This window comes from Nannospalax galili, unplaced genomic scaffold (assembly GCF_000622305.1).
Source record: "Nannospalax galili isolate Female #2095 unplaced genomic scaffold, S.galili_v1.0 scaffold31, whole genome shotgun sequence".
NCBI classification, from domain to species: Eukaryota; Metazoa; Chordata; class Mammalia; order Rodentia; family Spalacidae; genus Nannospalax; species Nannospalax galili.
In genome coordinates this window covers 1180052-1197218 of record NW_008332149.1, presented here as the reverse complement: position 1 = coordinate 1197218, position 17167 = coordinate 1180052, and the positions used below count along the sequence as shown (strand labels likewise).

Genomic DNA, 17167 nt, shown 5'->3' with positions numbered 1-17167 from the left:
ACCCACATGGCAGCTAACAACTGTCTGTAACTCCAGTTCCAGGGGATCCGACAGCCTCTTCTGACCTCTGCAGGCATTGCATGACATGAGTGCACTTACCTACATGCAGGCAATACAACATACACATAAAATAAAAATAAAAAATTTTTAAAAGTTATTTAGACAATTATTTCTCATTGATGATTTGTTCCTCATCAGAAAGTGCTGCTCATATGTAAGACTTCAAATCTAGTCTCCAATACTGTAGTGCCCACCTGTAGCTAAGGGAGACAATAAGCTATTGGTCTAAAATGATGGACAAATTAGTTTTCTCCCCCTATCTAGAAGCCTTTGAGAGGGAGCTGACACTGATTCTAGCCACTCCAACAGCTATCAAAATACCTGAAAGCAAATCCTGAATCCATCACTCTCGAGTCCAGCCTTGGCAGACAAAAGAAAAATGAGGAGGAACCCAACAGAGGGATGCTTTTGGAAGCCCTTGTCAAGAAATTCCAATGGACTCTCATATGAACAATTGAAAATTGCCCTGTTCTGACTTTTTTCTAGTTCCCTGTCTAGAACTTGTAATGCTAATTACCAGAAGAAAAAGTACATGAAAAAAAGAAACAGAGGATCTTATCAGAAAAGAAGGATTCTCAAGATACGTGAACCAATATCCAACTTCTCTAGGACCAACTTCTCTTTTCCAATAGAATCTTTAAATAGTAGAGAAGACTACAAGTCCTAGATCTAGCTTGCTATTATCTTTCAGAGTGATTATATAATGAATTAATACATGTAAATAACTCAGAGTAGAGCTTGTTCCATAATATATGTTAAAATATCTGCTTTTACTAAAAAAAAAAAAAGAGCCGTAACCCATATCTAATGACTTGGACTAGGGAGAGGTCCCTGAACAGGTGTTGCAAAGGTCTCAAGGTTATTACTAAATAAGCTGAACATAGTCTCTCTTTTAGGCTCTACCATAGCACTCCTCAGCCTGTAGCTATCTGACAAGCTATATCCACTGCCTCACCAAGGAGATGATTAGAAGAAAAACACCCTGGGCTTCCCTAGAACCAAAGAATTGCAGTTTATGATTTATTTACACTAGAGTTTAGAGAACTGCCTTTGCACAAAATAGAGACATCTGAAGGAACAGACTCAGAATCAGGAGTGTAACATCCCAGGGAAGAGTTGCCACAACCGTGCTTGCAGAGGGGTGGGGGAGGATGTTCCAATGACAACTTACAGGTATCGGTGGAGAAAAAGTAATAAAAGATGAAGACACTTCTTTGGATTTTTTCCCAGTCAGTGACTATTTGAAATGTCAGTGAATTGGATGATGATTCAAACACGGGAACGAAGTCATTTTTACTGCAGACTGTCCCTAGCAGAGGCCTGCTGGTGGACTCTCCTTCAAAGACCTTAATGTTTTCACTTTCACACCCTCCATTTGTATCCAACCTGTGAAGAGAAAACTAGCCACTAGCAAAACGGGTTTCAAAAAGCATTGTCTCCTGTTCACATTAGCATGGTAATTTATAAAGCAGGAGCAATCTGGTTCATCTAAACTCTCCAAGACCAGCCCAACCTCCTGGACATCAAACCACAACCTTAATGGGCTCAGGAAGGTGAACTACCTTGATGGCACCTTATACTTAGTAAATGGGAAGGCGGCCTAGAAGCCAGGACTCCGAGTCCTTTTCCTACTTCTATCGCTCCTGTTCTCTGTGCTCTTGTGACTATCTGGTGTAGAACTTTCTAATGTAGGATTGATCTTCACTGATGTTTGGGATCCAGGTCTGTTGAAAGGAGCGACAACGCCTCCCTGTTGGCCACCTGTCTCCAGGTGGAGTAATCCTCAGCAGCTCCCCAGCTGCCCCGTCCTTCCGTACATCCTCAGTTCCTCATTCTGAAAGATGGTCCAATACTCTGCTCTGCTCTGAGCAAGGCAGACCCAGGATTTCAGTTTTCTGCCCATTCTGTCTGGATCTCTCCAAATGCCCACAGAGGACATATGTCCATGATGGCCTAGAGGCAATGCTGTGAGGTCTCCAAATGTCCACAGAGGACATATGTCCATGATGGCCTAGAGGCAATGCTGTGAGGTCTCCAAATGCCCACAGAGGACATATGTCCACGATGGCCTAGAGGCAATGCTGTGAGGGTAGGGAACCTGGGCTTCCCTCCACGCAGCACTTCCCTGCCTTGTAAATTTGGACAAGCAGTTTAACCTTTCCTGGCCTCAGTTTTCTCTTCTGTAAGAAAGAGAGGCACCACACCTTTTACTCTACTGTTCTGAGGATGAAGCACCTACCACAGGTTTCACACACAAGAAGTCTTCAATGAAGGTTGAATCTTAATTTCTACTGACTTTTGCCCTTACCATGAACAAGGTTTATATTTCTAATTAGCCCTCCTACTCCAGGAAGTCAGTAAGCACCCTTCTTTGCTTTTTATTGAAGGTCACTTCCAGCTTCTGAGGAGGAAGGCCCATGTTCTCCAAGTGTGTTGGACTGAACAGCTACATTAGAGTCACTTGAGAATTTGTTTGCTATACAGATTTTCAGGTCCCACCCACCCTATCTGAATTAGATAGTAGAGACCCCAGGCGGCCCAGCACGTGTGCCTTAATGAGCCCTCCAGGAGCTCCTGGTGGTGCAGAGAACCACAGCGGTGGGATGAGAGCAGGAGTGTGGAGCCACAGTGCTGGGATTCCATTCCTTTCCCTCTTCTGGTGCTCTGGAGCTGTGGGTCCATTGAGTGGTGTCTCTGAACTTTGGAAATTGGATCACCCGGTGCAGAGGGTTGCTGAGAAATCAACTAGGACAAGTTTCATGAAGCCCTGAGGCTCTATAGTGTCCAGAGGCCTCTGAGGTCCCAGCGTGGCATGGTAAGGGTATTATAAAAACCATTCATAAATGCATGCTGTTCTCAAAATAAAAATTCAAAATATTGCCAGTGCTGGGTCCTGCCCACATGGTCTGTTATCTAACTGTATATAGAGTACGGTCTAGAAATTTGGATTTTTGGAAGATTCCATAATGGTTCTACTATAGATCAAAGTTTGGAGCCAAAGTTTAAGGTTTTAGCCTACAGTTTAGAACTAGACTAGCTGAGAACTAACCCTGATCTTTCCACGTGCTGTTAGTGTGACCTCAGCAAGTTCTCAAACTTCCTATGTTTGTAACCCTAGTGCCAACCTCACAGGACTTGTGTGACCCAGAGTTTGGCATTCAGTCCTCAGTGATGACCAGCAGCCACCACCATCACCCCCCCTTATCATTATGACTACTTTCAGCAGTAGCTGAATTCCCTCCACAGGAACCCATCTCCCACCCCAGTGTCTGCACCCTCCTCAGGATGATGAAGCCTTCACTTACTGGACATGGGAGAAGATGATCCTGATGCTCCTGTTTTCAGGTATCTCTATGGTCCAGGTACAGTTCTCGTCATCATTGAGTTGTAGGATCAGGGCTTTGTAGGTCTCTCCCAGATTGGCCCCTCCCAGACTGGCCGTGCAGCTTGATCTGCCTGGTAGACACCATAGTTGGTGTGGAGGAAAGGAGCAGTCCCTTCCCCTCCAGCAGGGACTAGAATTCTACCTCCCACACAGACTAACATACAAGCATGCAGGTAACTGGGACTGGAATCCCAGCCACTCCAAACCACACCACAAGCAATTGGTTTGGCCTTTTAGCCCATGGGGGAGAATTGTGATTTCGCTATGTAGTCCATTAAAAGAACATGTCTGGGCCTGAAGGAAGATGGTTTTCAGAGAAAGCTTTGTATTTAGAATATGTGGGGAAATCTTACAATCCAATAGTTAAAAGCCAGGGTCAGTGAGATGGCTCAGTGGTAAAGGAATTTGCTGCCAAGATTGACAACCTGAATTCCATATGGCAGGAGAGAACTCTGCAGGTTGCCTTCTGACCTCCACTTGCACGTGGCATGTGAGAAAGCATGTGCTTGTGCACACACACAAAATAAACAAATGTAAAAAGAATTTTTCAAAAAGGCAAAGAACCCAATTAACAATGGAGAAAGCTTGGTATGGGGGACACACATCAGAATCCCAGCATTTGGGAGGCCAAGGAAGGGGGATCCCACATGAGAGGCCAGCTTGGGCTACATTGTAAGACCCTGACTCATAAAGGCAAAAACAGCAACAAGGACAAGAATAGGCATTTTTCATCAAAAGAGGCTAAAATTCAAAACCTCAAGTTTTTAGAAACAAAGCTTCACATTTTCATCTGTAACTGATGAGTAAAAATGTGGAGGTTTTTAGATGTATTTTTATTTGTGTGTGTGTGTGTGTGTGTGTGTGTGTCTGTCTGTCTGTCTGTCTGTCTGTCTGTCTGTCTGTCATGAGAGTCAGGAGGCACCTCTGGAGGCAAAAAGAGAGCATCAGCTCCCCTGGAGAGTTACAGGCAGTGGTAAGCCACTGGATACAGGGAATTGAACTCGGGTCCTCTGGGAGAGCAGAAAGAGCTCTTACCGACTGAGTCATCTCTCTAGTCCCTTGAAAATGTTCTTGCAATGTCTTTTACTTATGTTTACCTAACAATAACCACTCATACATTTGTTAAGAAGAAGCAAAGACAATTGAAGGAAAGCATGACCGCACAATCCCACCCACCCAGATCCAGCATCTTGAGACCTTCCTGTTCCTTCCTTTCCTCCTCGCCTCTTAGGGTTTTGAAAATGTTCCAGTGTGTCTTTCTAAGCATAAACACTATCGTGTTGTAAAAACTTTAAGCATTTTTCCTCTTAATGGAGAGCCTCTCTTATAGATCCTTATAATGGCATTTTAAAAATATTATTTTTATATGATGTATATGAGTGTATTGCCTGTTTATGTGTAAATGCACCTGTGTCATGTGGAGGTCAGAGAGGGCATTGAATTCCCCCAGAACTAGAGTTACAGATGGTTGTTAGCTGCCATGTGGGTGCTGGGACTCAAACCCAGCTCCTCTGCAAGAGTGGCCAGTGCTCTTAAGCGCCGAGCCATCTCTCCAGCACAGTGTCATTTTTTAAAACTTGCCAGAACAGAGGCTGGAGAGATGGCTCAGTGGTTACGAGCACTGACTGCTCTTGCAGAGGACCCGGGTTCGATTCCCAGCACCCACATGGTGGCTATGAACTGTCTTTAGCTCCAGTTCCAGGGGGATCCGAAACCCTCTTCTGACCTCCGTGGCACTGCACGACACGGGTGCACTCACAAACACGCAGGCAATACACTTATACACATAAAATAAAAATAATAAAATATTTTTAATAAAAAAGAACTTGCCAGAATATTTCTTTGTATCAATTTACCCCAGCAAAATCAATGACCAAAACTTACATTTTTAAAAATTATACAAATGTCTATATAAGTGGATAGGTATCTGTTACTTTGGGGATTACTTCTCTAAGATGCGCTGTTAAAAGTGAAATTACCCAGTGAGATTGTATGTGCTTTTTCTAGTCCATTGAACATGGTCCTGTAGACCTGAGTGAAATGAGTGTGGGAGCAAAGCAAGATCCCCAGAGAGCACTAAGTTGAATCATTCTCTGTATTGAGGGCAGCGGCAGATAGGAAAGCTCTCAAAAGTTTGGGAAGAGGCCTGGTAAAAGCAGGTCTTCCTTGTTGAGGAACCTGGTTCCATCTTCTTACCTTCAGCCTTGGTGAAATTCAACTGTGCCCAACAGGAGGCAACTAAAATGGCCCCAAGGACGAGCCTTCCTATGACTTCCATCTTCCCAAGGGGCTCAGCAGTCCTTGGGGCCAACAGGCTTTTATATGTCTCTGGGTTTCATAAGCTTGCTGGCCACCTCTAGGGAAACGTGTCAGTTGGTGATACTGGTGAGAACATGACAGCTGTGGGGCTGCATCCTGGCCAGCAGTTTCCAGCAGTCCACTCATTCCTCCCTGGCTTCTAGAAGGGCTGCAGGAAGGCCAGCCAGGCTCTTCACAGGACTCAGCAGCTGCAGAGCATTTCCTCTGGAACAGGAAGCGATCTGCACTTGATCCTTGGCCCTTTCTGTGCAGCTCAGGAATGGGGTGGCATCGTTGACCTGAGGCCATGACTGTTCTCCGAGAATGGAAAACTTTAGGGTCCAAAGCTCAGCAGGCCAGGGTTTAACATGGCATCTGGGCAAACTGTGAACCAAGCTGGGTCCTCAGATGCCTGATGGGGTGGACCCAGAGGGAGAAGAGAGGCTAAGGGTGATGGGCAGGTAAAGAAAGTTCAGGTCAGGCTCCTTGACCCTGTCTGTCTGCAGAGGCCAAAACAGGTGGATAGAGTCCATCAGGCACAGAGTTTTCAGCTCAGAGAAAGGAATCCTGATGTCTGAGGTAAGACTAGGAAGAAGAGTGTGTGGAGGGGGCTATTCATTCATTCATTCATTCATTCATTCATTCATTGAGAGAATATTCATTGCTCACTGTCCTTAGGGCCTGGGCATACAGACCTGAGCATGAGACATATGGACCCTCTCCTCATGGAACTTGCATTCTAAGTGGGGGAAACAGATAACAAATTAATACAGGGACAGGTATGTTGACCATGCTAAGAGATGGAACAGAGTATGGTGTTCTTGGGTGGGAAAGGATGAAATATTAGGGGAGGGGAAAGGCATCTTGAGAAGATGAAATGGGAGCGAAGACAAGAAGATAGAGGCAATCGAGAATCTCGAGGGGTTTCATTCAAGGTGCAAGTACAAAGGCCCTGGGGCAGAAACTAGTTGATATGACTACAGACTGGACATAAGTGAAGATGGGGGAGAAGGAAGAAGGGATGGAAGAAACTTCACGCAACAGTTGATGAAGACAGACCCGTAGGACAGAGGGAAATTTCCAGTTGTATTCAGTGGAGTGTCACCTGAACCACCACTTTCTAAGACTCATCCAGCAGCTCCATGGAGGTCAAGGTGAGGCTGAGAGTCCTCTAGGATGGAACCTTCATAGACCCCTTCACTCCTCTCTGACCCAGCTGCTCTGCAGGGTCACTCAGCCCCAGACTGTCTCAGGGAGGGCATAGTCCTCAACTCTGCCCCAGAGGATCCATTCCTGGTGAGCCCTGGGTCAGGGAGTGGCCCTATACCCTATGCGCCTGTGGCAAGGTGGCCGCCAGGACTCTGAGGAGTGGTGCTCACAGGAACTTGGAAACTCCCCAGGTCCCCACACAGCTCTGCTGGGTTCCTGTCATCACAAGTAGCTACACAGGAGACAAGGACCTGGTATCAAGGTGGGCACTGAGTGGGGGACCTTTGTGTGGGCTGAGGACCATCCTGATTACTAGAGGCTGTTCACCATCAGCCATGTCTGCACATGCTCACCCCATCTTGGGCTTTGTCCCAGTCACTCCTCTGCCCCATGGGGGGCATCTCCTACCTCCCCAGTCCACAATCATCACTGTGTATGAGGCTTTGTGGTCACCATGGGAGGGGCCAGGCAGAGGAGAGGGAAGCCTGGGATCCAGGCTTCTTACGAAGCCTGCTCTGTGCCATTGCCGTGAGCCAGGGCTGTTGCGGAGTGGGAAGACCAACTTCCTCTCACTGATCCTTGGTCCACTACACAGGTCCTCATTCTAAACAGGTAACTGATGCTGAGAGAGGTCAAGGGACTTCCCCAAGTGAAAGCCAAGTTGAGATGCAACCTGAGTTCATGCTCTACAAGCTTGCATGTGTTCTATCCTCCTGCCCATCGGGAGAGTCCTGAAAATGCCATGACCTACCTGCCTCATGTCTCTTCTAATGCCCAAACCAGACCTAGTCCCCCAGGACAGGACATGCTGCCACAGGCCTCCCAGTGCCTGGCACTCAGCTGCCCCCTGGCTGGGATGAGAGGGACCTCAGATGTTCTCCATCCGCTAGGACCTTGCTTGGGACAAGAGAAGTCAAATCCAGGCAAGGAATGAACACTATTCTAGAAAGTCAAAAAGGCCAGATCCCCTTTACCTAGAAAACCTTGGGCTGGTTCCTTCAGACCTCATATGGAGGCAGGGTATTGACCTCTTCAGAAGTATGTTGGGGCTAGAGTGCTCAACTTTTGGGGTGGGCATCCATGAATGGTTCTTGCAGAGCAGCAAGGCCTCCCGATGTCCCCCTTACTTTGTCCACTACTAATGTCCCGAGTCTTTCTGACCTAGAGGAAGCAGCTTCTGAGTTTGCTTTTCCTCTTTTTAGTAAAAAAAACTTTACTACGTGACAGCTTGTGACTAAGTAACAACTATCTTCAGTATATCTGGGATGCCCACAGGTGGAGATTTGATCAAGGAAAGGAAATAAGGGGCATCACAGATCACAGATGAGGCATCTGTAGCAGGAAGGAGGTCAAGGGGCCTCCCCTGGAAAGAGTAGATATGTTGAGTGCATCCTTCTGCTTATGCTGTAGTGAAGGGACCTGGGCTTCGGCCTTGGGATACAGGTTTTTGTTAGAACTGAAGATATTGTCAGGTCCATCAGCACTGGTCCATGTGAAAGGGACCCTACAAACTCACTATCTCATTGAAGATGACCTTGAACTCCTGATCCTCTGACCTCTACCTCCCCAGTGCTGAGATAACAGGTGCATAGCACCAGGGTTCACGTTTCATGTTCGTTTGAACCCACTAAGCTCAACCCCATCATTACATACTTCAGTCAAATTAAATGGAATGATACCACACCTGGTTGGTCCTCATTCTCTGCCAGTGAGTGACTTCCTTGTCAGGGCATGTGACAAGCTGGACTGGGAGGGAAGAAGCTCTCAGAAGAGCCACTCACATTACCTCTGCTTTCCAACCACCCCAACCATCTACCTGCTACTGAAGTTGGAAATGCCCTGAAATCAACTATGTTTACACGGGTTTAGGAAAGTGGGGGCCATTATTTTTCACTAGTCTGTCTTTCCTTGTTTTACCACAACATAGTGGATAACACATTAATATAAGGAGTATAACTAAGAAACATGCTAGAGAGAGATTATTTTCATTATTGTACATTTATACAAAAGTACACAAATAACACATTAGGTAGTATATCAGAATAGAAACACTAAATTGGCTTTAATGATAAAATATTCTACTAAGAAATTCAAAATATCTCTCACAAAGATTTTTTTGTGTCCACCACAGCCATGTCAGAGTCCTTCACTTTGGTCACAAAAGCAAGGTGGCAGGCCGCCAACATCAGCGTAGACGCTACATGCATCACAGCACTGGAGGGCGCGAGAAGACTCAGCAAGGAGGGGTTTGGCCTGGATGACCTTGTCCGGGGTGACGTTGCATGAATGAGTACAGCTTAGAGCATCTGCTTCCTTCGAAGTTCTTAGGAAAACACACACACAGAGCGTGAGCTTAGGCTTTTCCTTCCCAGGGAGCTTCTAACAATTGTCAGGGCTATGTGGGACGTCCAGGGCAAGAGTCCATCACACATGGGACACCAGCCCTGGATTAAAGCTCTCCGACTTTCCCATCCCTTCCCCTCCCAGAATTACTGTGCAAACGAAATCGGGTAATAAAAGTCAGGGAGTGTGAACTGCACGCAATGCCTGCTGCAGGCCATGGGGTGTGGGAATGGTGGGGAAGCTGCTGCAGCTGGCTGGGCCCTGCCCTGGGCTCCACATCTAACCCTACAACGGAGTCACCACTGCAGCTGACGACCAGTGTCTCTCATACTTTAGCTCCTCTCCCAAACTTCAGGCATCTCACATCTGACCTACACCCCCTTGTCAGTTGTCCTCCGTGGGGCCTCTGCGCTCTTGACCCTCTTCACTGTCCCCAGGGCCCTTGGCAGTAAACGAGAGCACACCCGAGTGCCTCCCAGTGAGAGGAAAAGAGGTCCCTGTGGTCACGCTCTGTGTGAGTAGGAGACAGAGCTCACCTCAGCATCCTCTGCAGATTCTTCAGTCTACAGACTGGGGACAGAAAGGACACTCGGCCAAGGGGCTGTCAAACACCTGAAGGTGTTTTGCTCACTGAGGTCAAGTGACAGAAAAGCAGTGCTGGCACACACAGTGTCCAGCACACGCAGCATCCAGGCTGAGAACAGTCTACCTGTGAACTCACAGACCCAGGCTTCAAGGAAAACCCTGAGACCCCCCACCACCTGCTCTTGCTTTCTCAAACCTGACTGTGGCTCTTGACCTCCCCCACCTATGGCCATTGCAGGAGTGGTCCTTCTCCAGCAGGGGGCCCCATTGTCCCCTGGAGAGTGTTGTTCATTCTTACCCACATGACTTCAGTGCATTGGTTACTTTAGAGTAAAGACAGAGGACAACTCCTATTAACATGAACATGGCTGCCAGGATACCACAACCAATGATGAGTATAATCGTCGTCTGGAGGTCAAAAGGCTTAGACATTCCTGGGCAGAGAAGTGGAGACAAGCAGTGAAGGTAGTCTCCCTCCCACACAACCATTAACCACCCCCACTTGCTTCCTTCAGTGAAGGACAAATGAACATCAAACACAGATACTTTGCTTCTAAACAAGGGGGATGTTCCCCCAGAGGCCTAACTTGGCCCAAAGTGAGTAGGCTGGATTCTTTCCAACCAAAAAGGGATGCAAATGTAAAATCCAGAAGTCAGAAGAACCAGGACAGACAGTGGAGGGCAGGATAAAGTGATCCGCCCTAGAATAGCAAACAGGCCTGAACCTGAGCCAGTGGCTGCCTTCCACGTGCCTGGGCTTTCTCAACTCTGCTCATCTTCAGAGTCAGAACTAAACCCATCCTGAACGTAAAGTTCAGAGGTCTTTTATGGGAATGACCACTTCTATATCAGAGTTCCAATAATAAGGAGAATTCACAAATCCACTTTGTAAATAGTGCATTTGCCTGTTTTAGAAAAAAGAAAGTTTTCAAGTCTTCTATTGAAAACTGCCATTTTCCTTACAAGACCTAAATCTTCAATACTTCTAATTTGGAATCATAATTTCTTTAAACAGACTCTGACATTCTCAGGGGGAACTAAGGAAGTAGGAAGCCTCTCTGGTCACCAAGGCCCACTTACTGCCTTCTGATTCTTCATTGCTGGATGAAAAGACAACAGTTTCAAAAACATACGGTTACACAATTAAAATAAACGTTAGGAAACAGTGCTGAGCATGGACTACCTCCCTAGCAGTTACTGGTCAGGGAGGCTCCAGAGGCAATCAAGAAAACAAACTATTGCCATTGCTCTTGATTTCCACCATAAAAATGGTAAGGCCTTATCACTGAAGACATCCACACACTTTGGTTGCAAGACAGAGAGAAATTAATGTCAAACTGACCAGGAAACTCTCTCCCTGCTATGCAGGTTACCAGGGAAGAAAAGACATCAGTGCTCTTACACAGCACTGGGTCCTGCATCCCACAATACTGACTGGCCAGGCAAGATGTGTACACTGGTGCAATAGTGGCATGAGGGTTATGGGGGCAGCCAACTACTTTCTGATTGGATTTGAGGCTCCAAAGGAGGGAATTCAAGCCATGTACTATAAAATCCTTGCCTGGGGAAGGACATGAGCCTTAGCAGGGAACCTACTACTGTTTTGCTAAATGGTCATGTTATCAAACTGCCTTCTAAATATTTATGCTTATACCCATAGATTAATGTTGCTCTCAACCTTGGTCAGAGAAGTTTCTTCTTGGAGTGGACAGTGGCTAATTCAGAGGTTCATAACAGGTCAAAGTGCTGGGAGGAGTGGCTATGAGTGCTTAGGTATAGATGGTCCATCTGTGCCAACCTCCAGCCCACACCACTAAGGCTCAGGGGATGCTGTGGGAAAGGGAGTGGAAAGAATGTAAGACCCTGAGGATGGACAGGAGGGCTGTGAAGTCTCATGGCCATGACATGGCTACTACACACAGGAACTCACAACAGCTGTAGTTATCACACAAGATCTAGAGCTAAAACTCCAGCATGAATAAGGGAGGGGTTGAGACACACCCCTAGTCAAGGAGCTATTGATTAGAAGCTGTTGGGGGAGGGAGACACACTTTTCTTTAGGGATGTGGCCACTGGGAGGTTGCCGATGCCACGGTGGATGGCCCTACTCCATGCTCACATAAGCAGCACTTATTGGACTTGGTGGACATGAAAGTGGAAAGGAAATACCTTGTAGAGGGGTCTGGGGGAGTGAAGGGAGGAGGGATAGATAGTATCAAGATAGATTGTATACATTTATGAAATTTTCAAAGAATAAATGAAATATTTTTAAAAAGAGAGAAAGGAAATTATCATTACTAAGCTCTGAATTTGAAGAACTTACTTTCAGAAGTGTGGTCTGCTGGAGTGGACAGCCATTGTTAGCTTCGACATCTACCCAGTCAGGGGCATGCTATGTGACATCAACTCTCTAGATACCAGCTTTCTTTCACAGAGTTCTGAATTCCATTCTGATATACCTCAGCACAAAGTGCCCAAACACTATTTTATAGCATGTATTCTTAGTATCCCTTTTCAGATTGTATTTCTCCCAGAGAAATTTGGGAATTGACTGCTAATCAAAATCAAACTGGGATTTCAATTTTTTAAAAGGCATAATGTGGGAAAACCAATATCTAAAAATATTCATATTACAAATATCTAGGCAATTATGAAAGATTGGTCAGATTTTGTATTTTAGCCACACAATGAAATGATATGTATCCATGTAAGATAATTCCATTATGGAGTCATTGGCATCATATCATACTACATGGGTAAGATGAAGAGATCCAAAAACATGACTCACCTAAGATGATTGAAATCATATTTCTCTGATTTCAAGGCACTTCAACCTAGAACATCCAATGCAATTAAATGAAGGAATGGTTTTAACTACAACATGTTATTTATTCCTCACTGCTCTGGACAAAACCTAAATGAGGCCAGGAAAAGCAGTGGTGATCAACATTTCCAGGTACAAGAACCTCCAGATTCACAAGAGCTAGGAAGGGTATGGAATCAGCTTCGATGCTCATCGGTGATGGACAGTAACAGTATACTACATAAACACAACAGAACTGTATTCAGTTGCAAAGAAAAATGAAACTATGAAATCTTCAGGAAAATGGAACTAGAAATATCACACTAAGTGATACAGCCCAGGCCTAGAAAGACAGCATCACATGTTCTCTCTTATGTGGATCCTAGCTTCAAATATTTAGATTTGTGCTTAACTTGGTGTGTCTGTTGAGGTGAGGAAGTCCTAAAGGGCCTATAAGAGAGGAGAGGGGAAGAGGCCTTAATGAAAGGTAGGACACAAGTGACAGTAGAGTGGAAAGGGGCATAATGAGGGTTAAAGAAGGAAGATGGATGGGGGAGCATCCGTGTTATGGAGGGAGCAATCAGCTACTTTCTGGTTGGATGTGAGGCCTCCTCCACAGGGAACATATAGTACTTATGCTTAGTATTATAAACCTGGTCAAAAACCTCTTGACTGGAGAGGACATAGATAAGCCTCAAGCAGGGGAAATACTATTGTTGCTTTGCTAAGTGATCATGTTGTCAAACTGCCTTCTAAATATTTATGCTTATACCCATAGATGCTCTCAACCTTGGTCAGAGAAACTTCTTCTTGCAGTGGGTAGAAGTTAATTCAGAGACTCACAACTGCTCAAGTATAGACAGAACATCTATATCTACGGCCACTCCCCCACTCCCAAGGCTCAGGGAACATTGTGGAAGAAGGGGTGGAAAGAACATAAGAGCCAGAGGATGAGGAGGAGTGCTGTGAAATGCTGCCTTCTGGACATGACATGGCCATTGAACCCGTGAACTCATAGCAGCAGTGGTTACACAAGATCAAGTTAGTTAAAATCCCAGCATAGATGGGACCTCTTGATAGGACCTATTGGTAGTTGGTGGCTGCTGGGAAAGGGAAAATCACTTTTCTTTGGACTGTGACCACTGGTAGGTTGCCCATCCATGTACAACATGGATGGACCCACATCCATGTACATGCTGGCATCACTAGTTTAACTCAGTGAATTATCAACAGCAATAAAAGAGGACATGGAGGTGGGAGGAGACATGTTGGGGAAAGAGTCAGGGTTGAGTGGACGGAGGGTGTCAGAGATGGTGGGTATGGTCAAGATATATTGTAGACAAGATTAAGTTGTTAAAGAATACATTTAAACAATTTAAAAAGAAATTCCAAAAGTTGTCGTCTCAAAAACAATAGCAAATTTAACAAAACAATTTCAGAACAATTTTTCAGAACCCTGGAAATCAACTAAAATCTTTAGACTTAGAGTAGTATACCAGAAAACATTTATTCAAGAGAAACAAGAGAAGCTGAAAACAGAGCAAGCTGTCCCCAAACAATAGGATTTTAGAGAGCTCTGACATATAGTCTAGAAGGCCATACACATGTGTAAGACATGTGCATGAATAGGACTATAAGCATGCCTAGAAAGACATGAGATGGACCTAAGTGACTGCATCTGGATGACACTGGAGGTGCTTCCCAAGCAGGGGGCGGGGGGAGGGGGCTAAGACAGAGGTTTTAGCTGCATGGCCCTCAGCAAAGACTGGGAGATTTTGTTGTTACTCTAAGAACTTAAATATTTGCCCAATCACTAACTGCCAGTGAACCACGTACAACACACAATGAATGACACAGATGTCATAGAAGTAGGTGAGAAAAGTCACTAAACAGACCACACAACTATAATAAACAGCAACAATAAATCTTGGGGAAAGAATCTGATTTCCAGAGATACCATGTTGTAGCATGTAAGATGTCTGGTATTTTTTTGAAGACTGCAAAGCATGTAAATAAATAGGAAAGTAGGGCCCACAAAAGATGTAGGAGCAAGCAATAAAAGCGCTAACTGAAAAAGCCTAGACCTTGGCCCTACTTTAACTATTAAGATGGGCCAAATGGAAATTATAGAGTAGGAAAGTATAATAAATGAAATTTAAAATTCAATGGAGGGGCTTAAGAGCAAATTTGAGCAGGTAGAAGAAAGAATTCATGAACATGGAAGATGAATCAAGTGAGATTATCCAGACTGAGGAAACAGAAGAGGACAGATAAAAGTGAACTCAGAGCTTTCAGTTTCTTCTCTAATTGTGTAAAGAGCGTGGGAGTTGCCACTCCCATGCCCACAAGAAAGAAGTTGAACAAACTAAAGATGGACAACTCTTCAGAAGTCAACCAGTGAACTGAACTCAGGACAAAGAGCCATTCCCAAACCTGTGCAGACAAGTGAATAAAGAGAAGCACAGCTTAGCAGGAGCAGGAGCAGGAGCAGGAGCAGTAGCCCCCACAGAGCCAGAAACTGGTACGCACACTTAAACGGTCATCAATGACTTCTAGGGGTCAGATGAGGATTATCTTGAGAATTTAGAATTCCTGAATGCTGGGTTTGAAAGCGAGAATGAGAATTCAGATGCTTTAAGTTTTCTGATCTTTTATTATCCAGGCCCAGTCCTCACTGGAGTTGCCATTTTAGCTTTATAGGCCGCTCCCAGTTACTGCATCCTACACTGGCCCCGCAGCTGCTTGATAGAGATCTCAGTTGGCAGATGAGTCATCACCCATCACCAGTGAGTGAGGTTCCACCAACAGGAGATTGCCAGTCCTACAGCTAATCACAAAGTCAACACAGAGTTCTCCTTGGAGCCTTTGGGAAGAAAAGCATCTTTCTAGTTTGCTTTCTATTTCTGTGATTAAACACTGACCAAAACCAACTTCAGGAGGAAAGGGTTTACCTGACCACAGTTCATCCTTGAGGGAAATCAGACAGAAACCTAGAGGCAGGAGCTGGAACATAGACCAGGGAGGATCACTGCTTACTGGCTTGCCACTCTGACCTGTGCCCAGCCTGCTTTCTTATACAACCTAGAACCACCTGCCCAGGGGTGGCACCACCTCCCACGGTGAGCCAGGCTCTCCCACATCACTTAGCAATCAAGAAAATGCCTCACAGACAGGCCCACAGGCTGATCAGATAAAGAAAATTCCCCAGGTGAGGTTCCCTCTTTCTAGGTGTGTCAGGATGACAGCTGAAGGTATCACACAAGCATTTCTGTTTTTCTACACAGTGTACATAACACAAAATACAGTAAGGACTGAAAAAACAAAACTTAGTAAAAGAACTATGTTTCATTAAAAAAAAAACTCACTTTGTAATGAAATCTAAATTGTAGTTTCTAATCACCAGATGTAAACGGTTATTCTCCCCCTTGCTTTGGATTGAACAGTGATACTTTAAATAAAAAAATCCCTTAGTTACTTACTTAAAAATAACTTTATCACAGGCAGGCATGGTGGTGCATGCCTGTAGTCCCAGCACTAGGGAGGAAGAGGCATGTGAATCTCTGTGAGTTCAAGGCCAGCCTGGTCTACATAGTGAGTTCCGGGACAGCTGGGGCTACAGGGAGACCCTGCTTCAAAAAGACCAAAAAAAAACCTTTATCACAAGAGCAATACCTGTTACAGATTTTAAAAAATGCAAAGACAATTAAAGGCATTTCCATAAACTCATTTGATTACTGTTAACAATTTCATGTATAAATTTTCTTTTTCTCCATTATCTTTCTCCTGAATTTTTGAAACACATGCACATATGTATTTAATAAAAGTAGACTATATTTCATATTCAATTATATTTTCCTTATGCATCATGTATTTTTTTCTATAGATATGCTTCATTTGAAAAATTGCAGAATAATCCTTTGTATGGGCTTACCATAATATATAATCCATAAAAATGTCTCTTTAAGGGGCTGGAGGGATGGCTCAGCGGTTAAGAGCACTGACCTTGCAGAGGACCCAGGTTCTATTCCTGGCACCCACATGGTGGCTACAAACCATCCTTAACTCCAGTTCCAGGGGAATCAAAGCCCTCTTCTGACCTCTGAGGCATTGCATGACAGGGGTGCACTCACATACATGCAGGCAATACACTCATACACATAAAATAAAAATATTTAAAAAAAAATTTTTTAAGTATCTTAACATTTTACTATTACAATCATTTCATGCTTTAAACTTTTCATTATATTTCCTTATCTTGTGGGCGAGAGGGATGTGAGCATGTGTGCCAGTCGATGTCTGCAGGTCAAAGGACAATGTATGCGAGTCAGTACACTCCTTCCATCATGTGGGTCCCAGTGATCAAACAGATGGTCAGGCTTGGTGGCAAGCACCTTCACCTGCTGAGCCATCCTGCTGACCCCACCCACAATTAACATTCTTATATTCATGTCTATGAATATATCTCATTTTGTAAAGGTAAATTC

The 17167-nt window shown here is 44.9% G+C and overlaps 2 protein-coding genes across 2 annotated transcripts in view; both read right to left on the bottom strand.

Annotated features, from left to right (window-relative positions):
* Nucleotides 1-5723, bottom strand: part of Cuzd1 (CUB and zona pellucida like domains 1) — a 23562-nt gene extending 17839 nt beyond the window's left edge. The window contains exons 1-3 of the mRNA XM_008827261.1: nt 5642-5723; nt 3366-3516; nt 1232-1446 (exon numbers count right to left, since the gene is read on the bottom strand). Coding sequence (XP_008825483.1) covers nt 1232-1446; nt 3366-3516; nt 5642-5723 — 448 coding nt within the window. The remainder of the gene's footprint in view (nt 1-1231; nt 1447-3365; nt 3517-5641) is intronic.
* Nucleotides 5724-9029: 3306 nt separating this feature from the next.
* On the bottom strand, nt 9030-10312 carry LOC115069315 (protein FAM24A-like). Its single transcript, XM_029560707.1, has 2 exons — nt 10179-10312; nt 9030-9275 (listed from the first exon to the last, which is right to left on the bottom strand). The coding sequence occupies exons 1-2, from the start codon at nt 10310-10312 to the stop codon at nt 9089-9091; spliced, it is 321 nt and encodes a 106-aa protein (XP_029416567.1). The 3' UTR covers nt 9030-9088.
* Between the last annotated feature and the right edge of the window lie 6855 nt (nt 10313-17167).